Below are 24,287 nucleotides of genomic sequence, written 5' to 3'. Positions count from 1 at the left end.
TAAACCCGGGAGGCGGAGCTTGCAGTGAGCCGAGATCGCGCCACTGCACTCCAGCCTGGGCGACAGAGCTAGACTCCATCTCCAAAAAAAAAATAAAATAAAATAAAAAATAAATAAATAAACTTAAACTCACTATCATTTCTGCTTTTACATAGCACTATATTCTTATTTCAGGCTGCTTTTCTAAAACACCTAACATTGGAGATAAATAGGAGGTCACGTTTTAAATGCAATATATTGGTGGTGGCAGTAACACAGTGTGCCATCCATCATTTGGAATAAATAAAAATTTCAGAATCTGTCATGCAAACAATCTCTATGAACTATTTAATACCAATACAAAGACAAAAGATGTAGGGGAGTTGTCCCAGCCTGGCAAGTAGAGAGAATACAAGAAACTGCAACTCAGATTATCCTGTTCCAAAGTTCTTCAATAGTTCTATTCCTTGCCTATTTATGTCACCACCAATCCAGAGCTACTGTAGCCCAAGGAATTCCTGACTTTCTACCTGCAAGTCTGTTAAGTAAGGACAATTATTCTGCAAAGAGGTGACAAGTCCATTACAGAAAATGTTGAATTCTAGGGTAGAAAATTGTGTAGTAATGAAATGTCAGTAAGACCACAGGGAGCCAACTCCAGGTACGGGGAGTGTCCAGGTACCACAGTGAAAAAAGCAGGTACGGAGCACAGCATCCACTTATTGTCTTCAGGGATGCTTTTGGCATGACTCTCTCAGAGATAAATTTACTGTTGAGCTACAACACTCTACATTTGAAAAAACAGAAAGTAAAAAGTCTTTCTTTAAGAACGGTTGGTATTGTCAGTCTTTAAGCTATTTATATCAATAGGACTTGGACCATGCAGGTATCTGTGGGATGTGCCGACCTTCAGAGGAAGTCCTAACTAGTCAGCATTGTGGAGCTTTGATAGATGAGGTCACGCTTAGTGAACTGAAGCTCATCTTTTATTCAGTAGATGTAACCTCAGTTTTATTTAACTGAACAAGTTCTGCTACTCCAACACTCAAGAGTATTGACTGCTGTTTCAGAGCTTTGATATACCGTTCATTTTGTAAAGGCAATTTACAGGGTGTTTCAACTTTGGCTATAGATAACCAAGTTATGGGGAGGATGAAAGGGTTCCATGATATTGCAGTATAATTGAACAAATGCATGATTCTTTTTACCATTATATAAGGCAAACTAAAAAAGCAATACGGCAGTCTTTTAAAAAGGGAGATAAACTATATAGGTTACTAAACCAAAGAATCACAGCTAAATATATTTTTTTTATTTTTGCAGAAAAGAGGAAATAAACAAAATGGAGTAAAGACAATTTTCACCACGGCCTGCCCTTAAAGGAGCTAAGCACCCTCAAATTAAATTTGTGCTTCTTAGTTCTCACTTTCCCTTAATATTGGCATAACTCAGCCATGGCATTCTGCCAATTATCATCAGATTGAGAAACAGGGCATTAACCTTCTCTTTTTCAAGGGACAAAGTTCTTAAGAAACAATTGATTACTGCTTGCCCAGGGTCTGCACATAAAGCAGTAATTCTCCTGGGGAATCCACTACTTGTGGAATAAACCTTGAAGAAAAAAAATTCAATCTGAACATATGTATTGCTTTACCAGTTGCTGAATTATCATAGTCTTATTTTTTCCTTCTTTTCTTCTTCACTATGAGTTTTCTTTCACTCAGTGGCCTATAGAAACCAAGGATGTGCGAGCCACCAATATACCCAGAGTCCTACAAAGATTTCCAAATATTTGTAATATAAAATTCGAGCCTTGCTTCTCCTTCCAGTAGGACATAAGATGTCTAAATGACGAATATGTATCTATATGGGTGTACACACACACACACACACACACACACACTTTCCTGCACACATAATTTCTTACTCTCCTCCTAAAAATGAGTAAAATATACCTTTTCAGGAGGATCCAATATGAAGTCACAAAGCTATATAAGGAAAAAAATAACCTGAAAAAGCCTCAAATTAATAGATATCTTCTTGGAAGCTAAATTGCTATTTACCATTGTAATACAGCTGATAAAAAAATAAACCTTATGCTCTATTGAATTAAATTAAATATAAAAAGGCTACAGAAAAATCATTTATGGTAAATTCAGGGAATGTAGATACTTGATTTTACACATTCAATAAATATTACCATGCCAAAGTATGAAGACATTTTTGAATTATCTTTCAACTCAGCTCTTGCTTGGTTGTTTCCATAGCAATAGTGAGTGAACAGTTAAAAGCCACTTTATCATTTCTGTAGCTTGCGGTGGTCACCTTGTGTTCATTTTAATTTTTTAAAAAAATACCTCTATGCTTCTAAAATTAATTTGACAATACTTGTATTTCCTTTTCACCCTAGTGTAAAACACAACAGGACAATATTGGATTAGCTTCTTTTATTGAGTTTCAGGACATTTACTTTTATCCCCTCTGAGATTCTGGTGCATCAAAAAATTTAACATGTAATTAATATCATAATCTCTTTTAACTTTGAGATTAAAAAAATTTTATATCAAAACGTGAAGGACCAATTCTTGAAGACATTCCCAACCTCACATACTCTTCTCCTTATGTGTATCAGTTAGGATCCTGGCAGGAAACAGATGGCACACTCAAGCTGGTTAATTAAAGAGTATAACAAAGCGACCATTTATAAAGATATGACTAGAAATAGAGAAAATAAGATTGGACAGTTACCTCCCAAGGACAGAATAGCTAGAGCTGTTACTATCCCTAAGCCAGAAGATGCAAACAGTAGAAGTTATCAGAACCTGGAGCGGGCAGTGAGACAGAGAGGAGTACCTTTCAAGAGATATAGCCTTCAGTAAGGTGACACACCAAATCATGGCAGTGACCAGGCAGGAAAACCAGACAAGAATCAAGAGGACAAAGGAACCCACCATTAGGGTCTGTATAGATCAGCCACCCCAGGATGCAGAGCAGGGTAGAAAGGCTGAAACGGAGGAGCTAGAGAGGAAGAACTAAGTTATCCATCACATCCCTTACTTAGGCATATCATTTTCAATTTGGAAATTTAGAAATAGCAACTTTCAATTTGGAAATAGCATAACAGGAGTTTATCATCAGCAGAACTAGAATGCAATTTTTATAGTGAATCATCTGTAGAAAAGAGGAACATATTAAACAAGATATTCAGACTCACATGTGTTATAAGGTAAGAGAAATATTTATTTAATTTTGCACAAGAACGAGCTTATACTGAACAAATTCAACCAAATAATATTAAGTGCAGTAAAACAAGGAAATAGGGATGACTTTTCCTGTTAGAAAATATTAAGTAACCATGCCTGTGCATTATTTTTATCATTACAATAACTTGTTTCAGATTTCTTTTCAGAGTGTGTACTGTACATAACATGTTATAGCTTCTTTGCTTTACTTCTGAAAATATAATTCATTCACTGCTTGACATTTTATTTCTTGCAGTGAGGAACCTAACCGATTCATGAAGATTCTGATCTAGAGGAAAATTTTCTGCACCAGTGAAGCTAGAGACTTTCACAGATCCAATGGGCTCAGGCTTTCTATCCAGGGTTCAGGATGTCACGGTGTATATTCCACGCCCATTCTTCTACATGGTGATGTCAGACACAGTAGAGGCAGACTTGAGGTCTAATTGTGCCCCAGTAATTTTCCTTTTGTGATTTTGTCAAGCTCCACAAATTTCATAATTGAAAGTTCACTCAGCTATTAACAAAGCTGCATTTAGCTGCCCACAAATCACCCAATTTAAGTTTTAACTTTTTTTGGTCTTTTTAATGAAAGAACATTCTTTTAACAGAAATCTCCCATGAGACAGTTAACTTCACAGTTCCTGAAGGCACTGTGGATCCACTGAGCAACAGATGTGGCCATTCTAGATTTAAAAAAAGTAGAAAGAAAAACAGAGTATGAATTTTTAAGCCATTAGTAAATGATCACATTTATGGATTGGTACGTACAAATAAAACTGTATAGTTTATTTCTGCATTTCTAAAAATTCAATGGCCCAATCACTTTTCATAACTCTACTATTGCCAACTCAATTATTATGCCCATTGCATTTGTGGGAAGCCATAAACTGACTTTACCCATTGGCATCCTCTGTATCACATTTGTTCTTTTATTTATTTGCAAAATACGTACTGAGTCTATGTAAGCACTACATATATTAATAAATAAAGCAGACATGGTCACTACTCTCACAGAGCAGGGTTTGCAGTTTATAAGGGAGAAAACTAGTAATTACCAAGCCAACATACAATCAAAACTTGTGAAAAGTGTTAAAAAGGTGCTGTGAACTAAATGTTTGCATCCTCTTACAATCCACATGTTGAAATCCTGCCCCTCAGTGTGATGGTATTAGGAGGTAAAGCCTTTGAGAGGTAATTAGTGAATGAGGGTAGAGCGCTCATGAATGCGATCAGTGCCCTTATAAAAAAATGAGAACACATGCGTCCTCTCTCTCTCTATCTACCATGTGATACAATGAGAAATGGCCGTCTGCAAACAGGAAGTGTGTCCTTGCCAGATACCAGATCTGCCAGGGTCTGGATCTTGGAATGTGATAAATGAATTTCTCAGCCTCCAGAATTGTGAGGAATGAACTTCTGTTGTTTAAGCCACCCAGTCTACAGTATTCTGTTACAGCAGCCTGAACTGACTAAGACAAAAGGAAATAAATTAGGTGGTGGTGTGAGATTAATAAAAGACTAGCTACTTAGTCAGTGGCCAGGGTAGACTATTCTGTGAGGTGATATTTAAACTGAGACCTGGTGACTGCATGGAAAGGCGGCCAAACATGCAGGAACCAGCATAAGGAGAGGCTTTGAAATGAGGAGAGTTTTGTGTAGTTAAGAAACTGAAAAAAAGCTTTGGGTAAGAATTTTCAGTTGGGGAAGAAAACTGTGATGATGAAATAGGATAAATAGGCAGGGAGGGGCCAGATATGCAGAATTAGTTTTCGATATAAGGTGTCACAACAATATAGTGTTGTACAAAGAAGAAAAATCTTCTATCCTATTCTATTGATTCCCTGCACTCTTACTTTTCTCAACCAGCTAACTCATACAATAATGTTAATATCGTTTTTAAAACTGTGATGGTGATAATATCCCTCTACTCCTTAAGTGTGTACTCTGTGGCAGACACTTTGTCAGGCATTTAAAATACATTATCTAATTTCAACCTCATAGCATTCCCAGTGGGATTCCTATTAACAGTCACGTGTTTCAGATTCAGAAACTAAAGATCAGAAAGCTTAAATATCATGTACAAAATCACACAGCTAGTACATGGTAGAGCTAGGATTAAAATTCAGGCTAGCCTGACTCTATACATCCTCCATTATATAGTTTCTCTCAGAAAATTGGCTTTTGATGATTGAAATGCATAATACTTTAACATGATAAAAATTGAAAGTGTCTTTGGTTCTATAAGAGGAAATCTGAAAAGATTTTGATACTCCAGCCTTTGCTAAAGCACACCGAATGAGGGAGACGCCAGTATATATCCAAGAAGAATATTATCAATTTAACTTACTCTCACCTTTTCTAAGTTATTATTAAGCTGAGTTCATATTCTGACCGTGACAGACTCAACCATTTCTTAGACCTCTGGTGGCATTTTAAAGTTTTGTCATCATATCTCCAGCCCCTAACATATTCCTAGAGACAGAACTGTTCGAATGAGACTTGTAGGACTCAGCTGTGCCCCAGAATCTCCAAGACGCCCCAGGCTGGAACCACCTTTGCCCCTCCTGTCTGCCAAAGGCCACTTCGAGGTGCTGGCTCAGAGGCACAGGTTTTCTGACCATAACCAGATCACATGATCTTTCCTAATTCATTGGCCCAATAAAGTGATGGGAGTACCAGTTCCTGGGAATTTCAGCTCCTCAAATTATATGGCTTTGGAGCAGAAATACAATTAGGAAATTTCTGGAGCCTTCCATCTTTGAGTATGTGCAATTAGCATTAGAACCCTCTGGGGAAGAAACCATTAGTATTGCACCCGTAAGTATGTCTTAGGAAGGGACTCTTTGTTTTCTAAAATCTTCCAGGAGTGTGTTGCTTATGCCATAAGGATAGATTCTGCTACAACAGGATTCTACAAACCATATCAATGGCAGCTCCTTAATTAGGGAAGCATGGACAACTAATAAAACACCCTACTTGGGTTCCAGTTTTACTGATAGCATAGTTTCTTATATAAGACTAACCCTCCTACAGATTAACAACTACAAAGTCTGAACAAAATACAAAAATAACAATTGAAAGCAATGGAGAGTATCAGGCAGACACTACAGCAGTTTCAATCTTTGAAAGAAGGGAAAGGTACTGTGCGAGTGTTGTTTTCACTTGGTATTCCCCCTTAGGGCACTCCCTAGTCTGTGCAGCTTGAGATAACTATAAGGAAAGCAGAAAGCCACAATCTCACCGAGGTGTCAGAGGACAGCTTGGGGGTTGTCAGAGTGGCTGGAAATTGAGGGGGAAATATCTATAAAAGAAGAAGTGAATCAGTAAACAAACTCCTCTCAAATCCTTGGCTGATCTTTGAGTTGCAGAAGAGATTCTAAAGAGAAAATCAAGAGAGCCACAGTTTGAAGGTTGAAAGATATGAGAAGAGCTTTCAGATGCTGCTCACTGAAGCAGTGCATCAAATCTGTGTCCTTCAAAGATATAAAGGATTGATAAGCAATTTAAGCTTTCCTTAGACTTCTATCTCTCACCACCTACAAAATATCAACTAAAAATGGATTAAAGATTTACATGTAGTATTAACACCTGCAACTATAAAACTACTAGAAGAAAACATAAGACAAATGCTTCAGGACACAGGTCTAGGAAAATATTTTATGGGTGAAACCACAAAAGCACAGGCAACAAAAACAAAAATAGATAAATGAGACTATATCAAACTAAAAAGCTTCTGCACAGTAAAGAAAACAATCAACAGAATGAAGAGACAACTTGCAGAATGGAAGAAAATATTTGCAAACTATTCATCTGACAAGGGACTCATATCCAGAATGTACAAGGAACTCAAATAACCGCAAAATACTGCAAGTAATCCAATTAAAAATGGGCAAAGGATTTGAATAGAAATTGCTGAAAAGAAGTCATACAAATGACCAACACATATATTAAAAAGGTTCAACATCACTAATCATCAGGGAAATGCAGGTCAAAACCACAATGAGCTATCATCTCCCTCCAGTTAGAACAGCTTTTATTAAAAAGGAACAAATTACAAATGCTGGTGAGGATGCAGAGAAACAGGAACCCTTATGCACTGTTGGTGGGACTGTAAATTAGTATAGCCACTGTAAAAAACAGTATGAAAGTTTCTCAAAAAACTAAAATAGACCTAACACATGATCCAGCAATCTCACTACTGGGTTTTTACTGAAAGGAAAAAAATCACTTTATTGAAGATATATCTGAACCCCTATGCAGCATTATTCACAATCACCAAGATATGTAATCAACCTAAATGTCTATCAACAGATGAATGAACAAAGAAAATGTGGCATATACCCACAATGGAATACCATCCAGACATAAGAAGAATGAAATCTTGTCATTTTCAACAACATGGATGAGCCTTGGAGGACATTATGTGAAATAAGCCAGGTGCAGAAGGATATAGACTACGTGTTCTCTCTCATATGTTAGAGCTAAAAAAATTCATCTTACAGAAGAAGAATTATGGTTATCAGAAGCTAGGAGGAGTATAGGGGAGAGGAGGATAGGAAGATGTTGGTTAAAGGATACAAAATTACACAGCTGGATAGCAGGAATAAGTTCTAGTGTTCTATAACACTGTAGGATAAATATAATTCATAATAATTCATTGTATATGTTCAAAAATCTAGAAGAAAGGATTGTTGAATGTTCCCAACAAGAAGTCATAAATTCTTGAGGTAAAAAATACCCTAATTGCCCTAATCATTACACACTGTATATATATATCAAAATATCACTCTGTACCCCATAAATATGTGCAACCACTATTCATCAACCAAACATACAAGGAAAAAACCAAACAAACAATTCAAGCTTTCTATTGAAGGCTCAAAAGGGCCATGATTAGGAGTAAAACAATACCTACATATTAAGAGATTCACGCTAAAACTAAAGGTAAATTTGAAACAGACCTTCCTAACTGGTGTAAAGCCAACCTTCAATAAGTGCCAGGTTATTGGCCAATAATTTACAACCTGCTAGAACAGAAACAGTTTTCACAAGAAGCCAATGGAACCTATGGTCTATAAAACATATCATCCATCATATCCAATATATTATAAAAATTAATAGACATGTGAAGAAAAATGGAAAATGTGGCTCCTAATGAAGAGAAAAAGTAGTGAATGGAAAATGACTCAAAGATGATCCAGATGTTGTAATTAGCAAAGACTGGAAGGTATCTATCATAAATTTGCTCAAAAATGTAAAAAGATATGGTCATAATGAATGAACAAATAGCAAAGCTTGGCAGAGAAATTAAACTATTAAAAATTAAGTGGAAATTCTGGAACTGAAAAATGCAATATCTGAAATGAAAAGATTCACTAGACCAACCTAATAGCAGATTAGAGATGGCAGAAGAAAAAGTCAGTAAATTTGAAGACAAAGCAATAGAAATTATCCAGTCCATAAAACAAAGACAAAAATATTGAAATAAAAATAGACCTTTAGTGACTTTTAGGATAATTAAACCATCTAAACAAATGTTTAACTAGAGTCTCAGAAAACTATGAGAGAAAAAGATGTGGCAGACAAAATATGTGAAAAAACAGTGGCTCAACTTTTCTCAAGTTTGGTGAAATGACATCAACTTAGATATTCAAAAAGCCCAGCAAACACCAAAGAAAATAAAGCCCAAAAAAAGAGATCAGACCTAAGTACATCATAGTCAAACTACTAAAAATAAAGATAGAGAATCATGAAAGGAAAAAGTGGGGGAAAAAGAAATACTGCATACAAGGGAATAAAAAAACAAATGATCACTGTATCAGAAACAATGGAAACTAGAAAATGATAGAATATCACCTTTAAAGTTCTGGAAACAAATCTGTCAATCCTGAATTCTATATCCAGTGAAAATATTCTTGAAATATAAAGACATTTTCAGATAAATTAAGAGTTGAAAGAACTTGTTACTAGCACACCTGCAATAAGGAAAATGCTAAGGAGTGTTACTCAAGCTGAAGGGAATGTAACCAGATGGAGACTCCAATATGTAAGAAGAAATGAAGAGTACCAGAAATGGTAAATATGGTAGTCTTCCCTTATCTGCAGTTTATCTTTCCACAGTTTCAGTTACCTGTGGTCAACTGTAGCCCAAACAAGTGAGTAAAATGTATGATAAAACATTCTGAGAGAGAGAGAGAGAGAGATCACATTCACATAATTTTTATTATAGTATATTACAATTATTATATTTTATTATTAGTTACTGTTGTCAATCTCTTACTGTGCCTAATGTTAATTAAATTTTATTGTACGTATGTATAGGAAAAAAACATAGCATATATAGGGTTTAATAAGGTTCAGTACTATTGTGATTTCAGGCATCCACTTGGAGTCTTGGAACACATATCCCTTGTGGAAAAAGGAGCAATTACTACATGTGAATAAATATAAAATATACCATTTTTCTCTTCTTAATTTCTTTAAAAGACATAAGACTTACTAAAGCAAAAATAATAACATGGAACTGTAGGATTTATAGTGAACAGAGTTGTAAAATATATTACTGTTTTAGCACAAAATCTGTGCGGATAAAATTATAATGTTGCAAAGTTATTATATTTTATATGAGTAGTATAATACTATATCTAATTAAAATATAATAAGTTAATGACATATAGTATAATCCCTAGGACAACAAATAAAATAATAATATGAAAAGTTATAGTTTAAAATCCAATAGAACAATTTAAATAAAATAAAAATGTTATTAAGGAAAAAAAAGGCAGGAATGGATAAATAGGTGTATAAAATATAGATGGGACAAATAGAAAACAAATGACAAAATAGTAGTCCTAAATTCATCAGTGTCACAAATTACATTAAATGTAATAAACAAAACACTTTAATAACAGATTTTCACACTGGGTGAAAATAAGAACAATACATTATCTATTAAAAATGCACTTTAAATATAAAACCATTGATAGATTAGAAGTAGATGAACAAAACAATATACTGTGTGGCTAAATAAATATCAGACAAAATTAATTTCAAGTCAAGAAGTCTTGCTAGAGATAAGGAGAGACATTACGTAGCAATAAAATGGTCAATTCACAGAAGACACAAATGAGTACAAGCTGTGTAATTCAATTTATATGAAATTTTATAAAGGCAAAATGAATTTATTACAAAGAAATAAAATTAAAGTTGCCTACTGAAAGTAGGTGTTACTGAAAGGGGATCCAAAGGTGCTCTCTAGAGTGTTGGATATATTCTGTTGGATATATTATGTATTTTGATTTATCAAACTCATCAAACTATATACTTAACTGTGAATTTCACTATAATAAATATTACCTTGATAAAAATGAAAATAAAACTGACTCACTGAAACTCAGTCTGACTACTAGGAATAATAAGCACCTACTATCAAAACTCATAAAAGAAATTTTTTTTTTTTTTTTTTTTGAGATGGAGTCTCACTCTGTCGCCCAGGCTGGAGTGCAATGGCCGGATCTCAGCTCACTGCAAGCTCCGCCTCCCGGGTTCACGCCATTCTCCTGCCTCAGCCTCCCGAGTAGCTGGGACTACAGGCGCCCGCCACCTCGCCCGGCTAGTTTTTTTTGTATTTTTTAGTAGAGACGGGGTTTCACCGTGTTAGCCAGGATGGTCTCGATCTCCTGACCTCGTGATCCGCCCGTCTCGGCCTCCCAAAGGGCTGGGATTGCAGGCTTGAGCCACCGCACCCGGCCTCTAATTATTTTTATATAGTGACACAGTAAAATAAGTTTCCTTAAGACCTTTCTATTTTTGGCTATATTTATTGTTAAAGAAGTCCTTGCCACTCTTCATGTTAACCTTTGCGAATCAAGGTTAGAAGACAGTCAACTTTTAATTTTCAGCTACACTTATTTTTTTTATCCTATTACTGTCAATATTTCAGTATGTTTTAAAGGAGTCCATTTCCTTTATTTTCAAACTTTTTGTAGTTAAAGTATGTAATTATACATAATATTTGTATCTTAATTTTTATTATAAGCATTGTGATCACTTCAACAGCTGAATAATATATAATCTTCTAATACATAATTAGAATATATTATGTAAGTATAACATATCATATAATTGCATTGTACACAAAGTTACTATAATTTATTTAACTGTTCTATTGTTGGATATTTTAATTTCTTAATTCTGTATGACAGTGTTGAGATGGATATTGGCATGTATATAGCTTGTTTTATACTTTAGATTATTTCTTTAGGTTAGATTCTCAGACCTGGGATTAAAGAGAACAATATATTTGTGTGTGTGTATGGGGGTGGGGATAGTGTGTTGCACTGTGTATTTTTTAATGATATTAACAGTGCACAAAACTAATTAATTCCAGTATATCTCTGTCAGCATTAGAAATTATTATGAGAAACTTTTTTACTAGAGTATATGAAAATAATTACTTGTAATTTTAGTTTACAATTAAGGTTCAATTATTTAAAGGCTCAATGATTTCCTCTTTTATTTTAGTATTTTTAGTGAGTTGCTTATTTATCCTTTGCAGATTTATTTATGGGGGAAATAACTGCTTTTTAAAAAAGCTTTAGGGGCAAGGTCTTACTTTGTCACCCAAGCTGAAGTGCAGTGGCATGATCATGGCTGACTGCAGCCTTGAACGCCTAAGCTCAAGTGGGCCTTCTGAGCAGTTGGGATTATAGGTATGAGCCACTGCACCCAGCAGTAAGTACTTTTCTTATTAATGTTTATGTTTTTAATCTAACGCATAAACCAAATCTGCTGAAGCTATTTTTTTAGTCTGTAGTTGTGACTTTTTTTTTTTTTGCTAATTTTATGTATCTATAGAAGCACTAATCTTTTCTTTCAGTTATATTTTATCATTGATAAATTTTAAAAAGTATCTCCGTCTAGAATTTTGATAAATATTTAATTATATTTTCTTCATTTTAATTTATTTTAATACTTAACACTTTTTCCATGTGGAATTTGTTTTGATATGTAACATAATTTTTATAACTGCATGTTATTTCCCTCAAATTGTTATTTAGTCATTCCATTATTTGTGAAATAATGCTCTTTTCCTCCATTGATTTGCAAAGTCCTGATCATATATTAAAAGCTTTATTATAATATTGCCCTTTTATAGGTATTTTTTCCGTAGATCTAGTTATCTATTCTAATGTTAGAACAGAGGTCCACTGGCACAACTTCAAGTTTGTAGCTTTTGATAGATGAAGGCAACATTTAGGAAGTGAGGATCTTGATCGCTTTACAAAACTCCAATTTCTTCCATACCTCAATAACTGTAGCATTGTATCTAGAGTCTCCCTAGGAGTTAAAGTAGCGCCCTGGTTTCTGATTTTCAGTTTCCTGCTCAGTGATTGTCTATTAAAGGAAAGGACTCCCTAACCCCTTCTTCCTCCTTATTTCTCAATTGGATACATCCCTCTTTGTTGTTTGAAGCTCAAAGTGTTCTAACCAAAGTGTGCTTCTCTACAAGATTTCGAAAAGGAGAACTTCTGAATTCATTTTTGACTCAAGAGTTTAACTTTTGAGTGGAGAAGGCTTTTTTCCTTTAACCTAAGAAAATTAAATTTGAAGACACCTTTAAAAAGAGAAAAGAAAACTTTTCTTTTCTACCCAACTAACTCCTAATTCTTAGATCTCATTTACTGAGGAGTTACTCCTCAGCCAACATTTATTGAGTGCTTACTATGTGTTGAGCATTGTATGAAACTTTTTGCGTGGATCATGTCACTTAATTCTTAGAGTAACCCTCTCAAGTAGGCACTATTACAATTCCCAAGTAGGTACCATTATTTTTCCCATTTTTAAGGACAGCAAACTGAGCTACAGACAGATTAATGAATGTCCCCTGAGGTCACATGATTCGTGAGATTGACCAGGCTATGAATCCAGGCAGCCTGATTCCAGAGACTACATTCTTGACCACTAGACCAAGCCTGTCCAAGAAAACATTTTGTGATAACAGAAATGTTTTCTGTGTGTGTGATATAGTTTGGATATTTGTCCCCATGCAAATCTCATGTTGAATTGTAATCCCTAATCCTGGAGGTGGGGCCTGGTGGGAAGTGTTTGGAACATAAGGGCAGATTTCTCTTGAATGGTTTAGCATTACCCCCTAGGTGCTGTTCTCACCATAGTGAGTTCTCAGGAGATCTGGTCATTTTAAAATGTGTGGCACCTACCCACTAACTTTCTCTCTCTCTCTCTCTCGTTCCCACGCCTGCCATGTGAAGTGCCCACTCCTGCTTCGCCTTCCACATGAGTAGAAGCTTCCTGAAGCCTCCCGTGAAGCAGACCCTGGTACTGTTTCCCATACAGCCTGCAGAACTGTAAGCCAATTAAACCCCTTTTCTTTGTAAATTATCCAGTCTCAAGTATTTCTTTATAGCAAAGCAAGAACGGCCTAACACAGTGTGCTATCTAATATTACAGCCAGTAGCCACATGTGGCTATTGTGCAATTGAAATGTGGCCAGTGTAACTAAGAAATCAAATTTTTCATATTATTTAATTTTAATTAAAATATAAATAGCCACATGTGGCTACTGACTAGCATATTGAACAACAGAGTACCAGATAATAAGCTGATAGAGAATAACTCCCAGGGGTGACTGTGTCTGGTTTTGCTTATCATTATATACCTGGTACCAGCACAATGCCCCACACAGTGTGTATTTATCAATTAAAAACAAATAACTCAGAGGGGAGTAGAATGGAGATGTAATAAATAAAATAGTGCTTTCAAAGCACTAAATTGTAAAGAATGCTTACCTCTAAGGCAATATCTGAAGCCTGTCTTGCATAAACTTTATTTTCAAAATAACACAAAATAAATGTAATAAAAATTAGTATTTGAGATAAATTTGACAAAACTGAGCATATTTTATGACTCATATTTAATAACAAGAGATAAAGAAAATAGTATCTAATACTAACTTCTGCAAATCAGTACTTATCTGACAGGAAGAAATGACTTTAGTATCAAAATACACTTTCTGGAATATACTCCTATCAAGAGCTGAGAGATTATAGTAGTTGTTTATAAGGCAGTGAATGACAAGCTCATTCAAATTCTTTACCCCAGAAAACAGTCTGAGTTGTTTTTCTGCCTTTACTATATGCATTTTTTCTTACTGCGAATACCTTCTGTGCTATATTTCATTTTTGTTCATCACTCAATATATATTTTTGTCACTATTGCTCAGAAGAATAATCTCACAGAAAGATTAAGGGTGTAAGAGGACTCAACTCTATTTGATAATTAAATGTCAGAAAGTATTTCCCTGTTAGTCATTAGTGCTAAGTTTTGAGATATGCACTATTGAATATACACATATTAAATGTATATTAAAGGAACCTTGCACATACATTCTTAGTAACTTTTAGTAATAGTAACTTTTAAATTTTCTAATGCATTTCATAAAACAGCAGTAAATGTTCACTCAAAAAGCTTTGCTTGATTGACAAATTGCATTGATTGAAAGAACTAGAAATTTGAGCTTGAAATAGATAAAAATGGCATCTCAAAGCTTAAAGCATTTTATATTTCTTTGTCCTGTTACTTCAACCTACTCTGGTAAGAATCTGTAGTAAGTGAATCTGAATTAAATTGCTCTGTAGGATAAAAATTACAAAATGGAAATGCCCACTTAGAAAAATCAGAGCAGTTACAGATATCTGGCTATGTTATGCTGAGAAAAATCTGACACGTCTGCTATTTGGTTATTACTGTTAAGCCTTCAGGTTATTTATTTAGTTTTAGTGTTGATTACAAAATTATGACTATAAATCATAATGGCCACAAGATTAAATTTATATAGAAATAATAATCAAATTAGAATGCTTCCAACATTGTCACTAATCTACAAACTCTATATGCTCTGCCTACATTCATTGTATTTGTGCTCTCATTGAAGCAAAAGGCACAGAGCTCTATTTTCCAATGAGAATAAGGAGAAAGAGCTTTGCAATGGGTTTTCTCCAACTGTATGAATAAAATACGGTAAAAAACAGATCTTAAATTTTTCAACTCAATGTAACTGACCATAACAAACCAAGAAATACGCCCATCTTTGCCACATTGATTTCCACTTTGGAAAATGTAATAAATTTACTTCGCTTATGTATCTTACGGACCTTGTAAAAGAACCAGCTAAAAATCAATAAAACAATATTGTCCCCTATCATGAAAGAAGAAACATGAGGTTTGTTGTTTCAGCTTTTTAAAAAGATGTGTACAGTTAGATACTTAGGACAATTTAAGTAGCTTGTTTCTATTCTGGTGATATAAATAACGGATCATTCTGGTTTCAGTCCATGCACTGTCCTTGAATATACATCAGAGGGATGCCCATGACAGCCTTGGAACTAATAGAGCTGAGTGGCATTCCTCCCATCTATGTTTGAAAAATAAACAGAAAAAAAAAACCCTTCCCATTGTCAGGTCGAGCACATTATTATCTATGAGCCCTGGGTGCAGCTGGCAAAGTGCTCACTATTTAAATGTAATGGGGCTTACCTTGCACTGGCAGAGAGTACACTCAGTGCCATGTTTGATCCAAGAGGACCCGGTGAAGCGAACCACATTCATCTCGTCCAGGCAAGTCTTGGTGATGTCATTGCGGATGGTGTCGGCCTGGCAAGGGTCTGTGACACAGCGCGGGCAGCACTCATTCTCTGGGAGAATACTGAATTCACACTCCACATCTGGGCAAGGCAGGGGCCAACAATCAACTTCCCCTTGCTACAAGAAAAACAGATGTGCAAGGGCAGAGGGAGAGGGAGGAGGAAATGGAGGGAGGCCAGGAAAAAGCAGATGAGCACAGTGTTTACTGAATACTCAATTTATTTGACTGATATTTAAACTTAGATCTACAAAGCCCATGAATCTTTCAGGGAATGTATTAATACAAAAGCCCTATCAGAATGATGAGTTATGTATTGCAGCTTGATTTTGAAACAATCTTCAGGATTTAAATAACACCAATAAAACAAAAGCAAAAATCACTTATCTTAAAACAATAAAATGTGCATGCCCCATCTTTCCCATGACAAAGGAGAGAGGTTTTTATTTAACGTTTTTGCCCATGTGATACCTTTTTCATTCTTTCGCTATTTTTTCTAAGCTGTTATTCATTCCTTTATGCATAAAGAATGTTTTGTTCATTTACAAGAAAATAAACTAAAATATGAAGGGAATATGATGGTTTTTCTTTGTTCATTTATATATTTTTCAGTGTAGAGACTTTGAAAAAAAAAAAAAAACAAACCCTAGGAATTGATTTCACTCCTTTTTAATTCCACACAGGAAAATAGTGTGAATTGGATCTTTTTTAAAAATGTAGTTCCCACCTGTTTCCTATTTTCTTCATAATTCTGAATCTCATGGTTTGGGAGATGAAAGCAGCCTTCAGGCACAGAAACTGACCTTGGTCTTTCCATTGATTTTTGGGTTGAAAGTATAAAAAGGAAGGAACAAAAAAGCTTTGCCTTAAAAATAACCTCACACAAATAGAAAGAAACTGGCCATAACTTTAAAAGTAGCATCTTCTGTGAAAGTTTCCACTATAAAGACACATAGACCAATTTTCCTTTTCATTTACACCACTAGAAAGAAACAAGAAATTCGTTCAACTGAAAAAAGGCTTTAACAAGTCATTACTTTCTTCTTATTTATGGTTTCTAGTAAAAGTTTTATAAATATATAGAGAAATTCAATTCTAATATATATTTATTGCATATTCATATTACGTGGAAAACAAGGTGCCCACCAGAAGCATTGAAAATAACAATCTTTAGAAGGAAATAAACGGTTTTGGTTGTGGGGATGTTGTTTTGTTTTTTCAGTCTAAACATGACTGATATAAATGGGTTAACAAAAGTTCTACTTGGAAAAAGAATATTTTTTTCATGAATGCCATTATTCTATCAATAATTGTCTTTAAGTTAGCCTAAACTGGATAGGAATGGGGAAGCTAGGAGAGTCTTTTCTTCTTTTGAGCTATGGAGATACTTCTGAAAGAGACATTACTGTCAGTGAAAGACTATTCAACACCTTGTGCCACACCTACCTCAGAATATTCCTTCTTGGGTTGTGATCGTGTAACTATCACCTCATCATCCTAACCAGGCTCACTTTTTGTAACTGTCAACACTGTGGCCTGGTGCTAGGTATTGGCAAATGGGGAGGGCAAGGTTTGTTCCCTATTTAGATTCTGGGCCTAAATTTTCTTTCCACTTCATGTAGTTAAATTTACCAAGCAGCGGCACTGCTGACAATTCTGGACCCAGGTGTCACCACTGTTGTACAAAGTTTCCCCATTTTGATGGAGGCACTGACTACTAATCCTTGGGTCACATTCAGGGCAGCAAAAAAGATCAACTGTCGGATTCTCACAGTCACAGACCATCCGTCGACACATAACGAATCCATTCTGTATGAAAAAGAAAAAAAGCAGTTACCAAAAACCTCCATTGCTCAATACAATAACACACACACACACACACACACACACACACACACACACACACACACACACATATATTTCAGATGGTGACTTGGAAGTTGAAATAATTCACACTGCTTATCCAATATAATAAATTTTCTTTAACATTTCTTTTTTTAGCTAACAAAAAAAAATTACCTAAGCTGGGGAATTTCCTTTCCACATACTACTCCTCAAATGACCAGAAAATATTTTTTTCAGAAATGACCAGCATAAAATGATGTATATAAATGTCTTCATTTATATGTAAGTATATATTTGTATATTAGTATGGTAAGTTGCATACTAACTAAATTTTGTTTTGTTTGAGGGCATGTGTTTTAACATTTCATAGTTGATAAAATACATATTACTAAATTTCTGGAGTATTTAACACCTATGTTTTTGTATAAACTGTTATTAATTTCTTTTATGACAGTTGAGTTTTTGGTACATAATATTATTCATCTGAAAATAATTTGAGCATTCATTATAACTAGGTACATATAACAGAATACCTATCTAAAACTGAAATATAGACCAAATAAATATTTTTCACTCTTGGATCATAGCATGTTCATTCTGACTTTATTTATGCAGTCATTCAAACATGATATTGTGACTAGGAAAAAATTAGCACGGTTAGTAATAAAATTTTATCAACATGTGGATAGATAAACACATTGGTATATCCATACAATGAAATAATATTCAGCATTAAAAAGAAATGGATTACAGATATATGTAACAATATGAATGAATCTCAAAAACATAATGTTGAGAGAAAGAAGCCAGACACAATATAGTATGTACTATATAACTCCATTTATATGAGGCTCTAGAAAATACAAATTTAATCAATAGGGACTGGATGCAATTTTTGCCTGGATCTAGGGTTGTGGGACTAACTAGGAAAGAACATAGGCAACATTTGGGCTAATGGAAATGTTCTGTTATATTAATTGTGCTGGTAGTTAAGTGGATGTACACATTGTCAAAACTCATCAAACCATATACACGCTTAAAACATATGCAAATTACAACTGAATAAAATTGATTAAAGTTTTTTATTTATACCAACCTGACATGAGCACACAGAGCACCTGTCATTTTCCAAAACCCAAATCTGACCATTGTGCTTAACTTTTCCATCATGGATGCAGTCCCCTGTGCAATTCTTTCCATGAGGACATCGACAATCATATCCACCATCCAAATTGAAGCAAATGGTATCATTGGCACAGCTGTGCCTCCCGGTCCCACACTCATCGATATCTATAGACAAGAAAAAACGGCATGCAATGTGCTTAGAATATGTGCAGTTTCAAACAACTGCAATCAGGTCAGTTGTCTCCTGACATAAAGTATTCAACTGTAAATTAATTTTCATCTTACTGGCTTGCATTTTTGATTAAATGTTGACTAAAGCAATGTTAATGATCTGGGGATTTCACAGGAAAATATTATCATGTTTGATTTAAAAAATCGGGTAACCTTGGCTAGAATTTCAACTTTTATATCTATGTAAATACCATTAGGCTTTATGAAACATTTATATTTTTGAGAGTAAAAATATGACTCAGTCTACCAAATAAAAACAGTTTAACAGTGGAAATTCTAAAAGTGCCTACGATACTTTAATGGGGATATCATCCCCAGTGTTAAACTGGTGATTACAGAAAAATCCCTTCTTAGTGGGCGATGAAACGTCATGAGATCCCTGGAGCATTTTATGCAATATCAAATCTTCTTCTCGCAGCTGCACCTGCCCCCCTCCATGAAGCTCTTTCCATTGTTCTGCCTAGGTGATCTTCCCTTGCATTCCAGGTATTTTCATACGGTCCTTAGACTTTGACTCTCAACCACGGAAGGGCAAATAATCATCAGCAATTACCATCTCTCTCACAAAGAATCCACTACTTCTTAACTTTTCCATTTCAGATTATCATTTTGTCCCCTGCCTGACTCAGTTGGCAATTGCCCATACTTCACCTGACATCACCTATTTCATGGCCATCACAGCCTAAAGCATTTTCATACAGATGAAAAAGCAAACATATCATGACCCACAGATCAGGTCCATAAGAGGAGATGGGATTCACTTTTATTTACCCCTGTAATTTAAAGGTCACAAGCCAAAATACATTTCGGAGACGTGGTATGAATGGCAATAAGCAGTTATTTCCCATTTCATCAGTTTCCTCTGAGTAAAGGTCAAGAAAGAAAGAATTAAATCATGGCAGAAGTGGGTTAGAGACAAGATGGAATGTATAGCTTTTAACGAGGGCGCTGTATACTGATTCTGCTTGAAGATTTTAAAAATAAGGTTTAGGAAATATCTTTATCAAATGATTCGACTTCAACATTAACTGAAGACTTGGACTAGTTAAAATTTGGCAATTTTAAACTTCTTATATACTTAAATTCTGCCACATATATATTCCTGAAAGTAAGCCACAGGACATTTTTTTTTTTCTGTTTGCCTTGATTTTTATTAGTTTCCATTTCAACAAAACTAATGAATTGGATCAAGAGCCGAAAAAGTGATTATAGAGCTTTATTAAGCTTGATTTGTTAAGGATAATATTACTTATTATTGTAGACTATGATCAGAAAGAAAACTGTTAGCCAGGATGAGAATATATTTTTTAAAAATTAAGTACTATGGTTAATGTGTATTTTTTCAGATTACAGAAAATTTTTCTCTTTGTAATAAAAATTAAATTGTATTAGCTAGCTTTATATTTGGTCAATTCGGAATGATATGGTACATCTGGTGAGTTGATACTTGTCTCCCATTAAATATTTCTAGAATTAAGAATAATAATTAGCCAGAAAAACATAAACAAACCATAGTTATTTGGTCTCTTTGACAACAAGCACTACAGACATCCTTACTACATAGCTTTTTTACAATCTACTATAAGGACATTATTCCACGAATGGCAATGGCTGAATTTTTGCAATCATTTTATTTTGCTTGACACTTTAAAATAAAACCTGGGTTATCAGATAATACTTTTTTTCCTGTTATAGGCAGAAAGATTCCACAGGATTGCTGCATGGGACAAAGAAGAAATGTCCAGGCACAAGATGAATATGTATACTTAAATAAAGCACATCTATAATAAAGAAATAGAGTAAAAAGTTGCTCATAACAATGGTTGGCATGTACTTGTTATACCTGGAAAAAATGTGTGGGCAGATGCATCATAATGGACTAACTACAATCCCTTGCTATCCAAGGAGTTTGAGTAAGTTTGAACTCAGCTTGTTTTTTCTGCTTATTATCTACACTGACTCTGACAATGCAGAAACTTTTCCCAATTAACTGGTGATATAGAATTTTGGAACCCATTTTTACACATAGCTTGGTTATAACAAGATTCCCAAATTAACTATCTATACAAGGTGTGTATTCTACTTTGAAAAACCCATCACGGTATACCTATCATGGCATATACAAGTTCCAACTTTAAAAATATAGATAACTCCTTTAGTGAGTGATTATTGAAGAAATAAGGTTGCTAAATCCATTTGCCAGTGTCAGTTTTCATGTAACTTGGTCTAGCAGAGCACTTGACGAAACTTTCTCCCTCTCCTTGATAAATTTTCCCTACTTGCTTCCTATCACACTGGTAGCTCTTCTGGATCTTTTTTGTCTATACATTCTCTAGGTATGGCAATTATACTATGATTAATATTTAGCCATGCAAAGAGTAGGTAAACAGTAGTCTAGAGTGCTTTTGAGGCAAGAGTGTGCTTGAAGGCCCAACATCTAGAGCTATTAAGATGTGCTGGAGAAACAGAAGTGCTGGTAGACTGGAATGTTCAATGAGAGAGCAGAGTAAATAGCATGTAGCTGAAGAGCTACTCAGGGTCCAAGGAGAGGTCATGTTAAGAAAGTTGAACTTTCTCATAAAGCCAATAAAATGTCATTTTAGAGAAATGCAAAAAAAAAAAAACAAAAAACACCATCTGATTTTCATTTTAGACAGATTCCTTTGGGTTCATTTTTGAAAAGAGATTTGAATGGATTAGAATTTGGAGCCAGGAGACCAGTTAATAGACTGTTTCCATAGTCTAGGCAAAAGATGATCATACAATAAAAGCAGAGTCTCATATGTACCAGACTCTGTGAACTTTTCATGTAATGATTTATTTAATCTTCACAACCACCCTCAAAGATATAATTAAATTATGATTCTCTCTTTATAAATCAGGAAATTGAGACATAATACTGTTACATAACTTGCCCAAGGTGACACAGCCACATAGCCAGTAGGCCCAGATGGGAGCTGAAGCAATCATGCTCTAAGTCTGTGCTCTTAAGTACCATGCCACACTGAGTTACAGCAGTGGGGACGCATAGAAAGAGACAACAGAGAGAATTAACACAACATAGTGATTTGTTGGCTTTGAAGATTAGAAAGAAAGAGAGATCAAGAATGATGTTTAGATTTCTGGCATGGAAAATATGGCTGATGCTATTTATGGAAAGAAGAGCAAGATTTTGCTGTGGAACAGAAGAGCAGGGAGGGATAAAGGCAGACGTGTTCAGTTTAGGACTGGCTAAACTGCACTTCCTCTGGGCTTCCAAGCAGAGCTGTTCAGCAAGTAGTTGGATATGTGTGTCTGGGGCTCAGAAAATAGGATTGGGCCAAAATGTGGATTTGATGCAGACTACTTTCATCATCTCCTTTCTCAAAAAGAGTCCTTCTACTCAGGTTCAAACTTTGTAGTACTTAGAGTATTTAGAGCTACTTCTTGTTTGCAGTCATTTTCCCTATCTCTTCAAACTTTGTAGTACTTAGAGTATTTAGAGCTACCTCTTGTTTGCAGTCATTTTCCCTATCTCGACTTGGCAATAATCTCACCATACTTAGCAAAGTCCTAAAGCAAATACTAGGTACTCTGAGAAGCCTTCCTTGGTGCGAAAGAGCAAATAATTTCTCTTTGTTCCTTCACAGCATGACATTTTGATTTCTTCTCAAAATCAAATGCTTTTCTCAGTCACAGCGTTGGGCTTGAACAGACTATTTAAAATACTATCATGTAAACTTCATTTTTTTGGTATCAAAAGTTCAAAAAACTTCACCAAACTTAAAGATTATCCAGAAATTAAAGCAATAATGGGAAATGTTGGCATAAATATAAGATATTTATGCGAAAAAAGATACTGGACGGTGTTTCAGAGAGAGACAAGGTTTTAGGCACAGTGGAAATGGGGGATGGATAAGGAAAAATGGGACTCTGGCATGTTACCTCAGGATGAAATGTATAAATCTCTGAGATAAATGGATGAGCAAAACAGCAAACAATTTGTATGAATGCAGCTTATAAACATGTATGTTGTAGATCACACAACTGTAACCTAAAAAGTAGTGACACAGTGAAGTTATTTATTCATGTCTTCAAGTATGAGTCTTACACTTCAGAGTAACTGTAAAGCTACCACTGTGACTTTCTCTACTTTCTTCCCCCCAGCAACAGAAAAATAGCACCTTCTCTGATATAATCATATTCTTAAAATGGAATCCTTCTAAATACTAATATTACAATTCTACAAATCACAGAAATTGCAGTAAATGGAGAATGTTTAGAAGTTTTTTTTAAATCTTTAAAAAAATATATATCTATTCATCTGACAAAGGGCTAATATCCAGAATCTACAAAGAACTTAAACAAATTTATGAGAAAAACCAAGCAACCCTATCAAAAAGTGGGCAAAGGATATGAACAGACACTTCTCAAAAGAAGACATTTATGCAGCCAACTGACACAGGAAAAAATGCTCATCATCAGTGGCCATCAGAGAAAGGCAAATCAAAACCACAATGAGATACAATCTCACACCAGTTAGAATGACGATCATTAAAATGTCAGGAAACAACAGGTGCTGGAGAGGATGTGGAGAAATAGGAACACTTTTACACTGTTGATGAGAGTGTAAACTAGTTCAACTATTGTGGAAGACAGTGTGGCGATTCCTCAAGGATCTAGAACTAGAAATACCATTTGACCCAGCCATCCCACTTCTGGGTATATACCCAAAGGATTATTAATCATGCTGCTATAAAGACACATGCACACGTATGTTTATTGCAGCACTATTCACAATAGCAAAGACTTGGGACCAACCCAAATGTCCATCAGTGAAATGTGGCACATCTACACCACAGAATACTATGCAGCCATAAAAAAGGATGAGTTCATGTCCTTTGTAGGGACATGGATGAAGCTGGAAAACATCATTCTCAGCAAACTGTCACAAAGACAAAAAACCAAACTCCGCATGTTCTCACTCATAGGCGGGAATTGAACAATGAAAACACTTGGACACAGGAAGGGGAACATCACACACCAAGGCTTGTCATGGAGTGGGGGTAGGGGGGTAGGGATAGCATTAGAAGATATACCTAATGTAAATGATGAGTTAATGGGTACAGCACACCAACATGGCACATGTACACATATGTAACAAGCCTGCACGTTGTGCACATGTACCCTAGAACTTAAAGTATAATAATAATAAAATATAT

The 24,287-nt window shown here is 35.0% G+C and overlaps 1 protein-coding gene across 3 annotated transcripts in view; it reads right to left on the bottom strand.

Moving 5' to 3' along the window:
* Window positions 1–3,196: 3,196 nt before the first annotated feature.
* The window catches only part of NELL2 (NEL-like 2 (chicken)), a 436,529-nt gene continuing 415,438 nt past the window's right edge, over window positions 3,197–24,287 (bottom strand). For all 3 annotated transcript variants that reach the window (XM_011936068.1, XM_011936067.1, XM_011936069.1), the window contains 4 exons: window positions 18,827–19,020; window positions 17,518–17,694; window positions 15,780–16,004; window positions 3,197–3,907 (listed from right to left, as the gene is read on the bottom strand). In XM_011936068.1, coding sequence (XP_011791458.1) covers window positions 3,857–3,907; window positions 15,780–16,004; window positions 17,518–17,694; window positions 18,827–19,020 — 647 coding nt within the window. In that variant the 3' untranslated portion in view covers window positions 3,197–3,856. The remainder of the gene's footprint in view (window positions 3,908–15,779; window positions 16,005–17,517; window positions 17,695–18,826; window positions 19,021–24,287) is intronic.

Source organism: Colobus angolensis, unplaced genomic scaffold, assembly GCF_000951035.1.
Source record: "Colobus angolensis palliatus isolate OR3802 unplaced genomic scaffold, Cang.pa_1.0 Scaffold150, whole genome shotgun sequence".
Lineage (NCBI taxonomy): Eukaryota > Metazoa > Chordata > Mammalia > Primates > Cercopithecidae > Colobus > Colobus angolensis.
The sequence above is the reverse complement of the archived record's forward strand: the minus strand, read 5'-3'. Positions and strand labels throughout refer to the sequence as shown.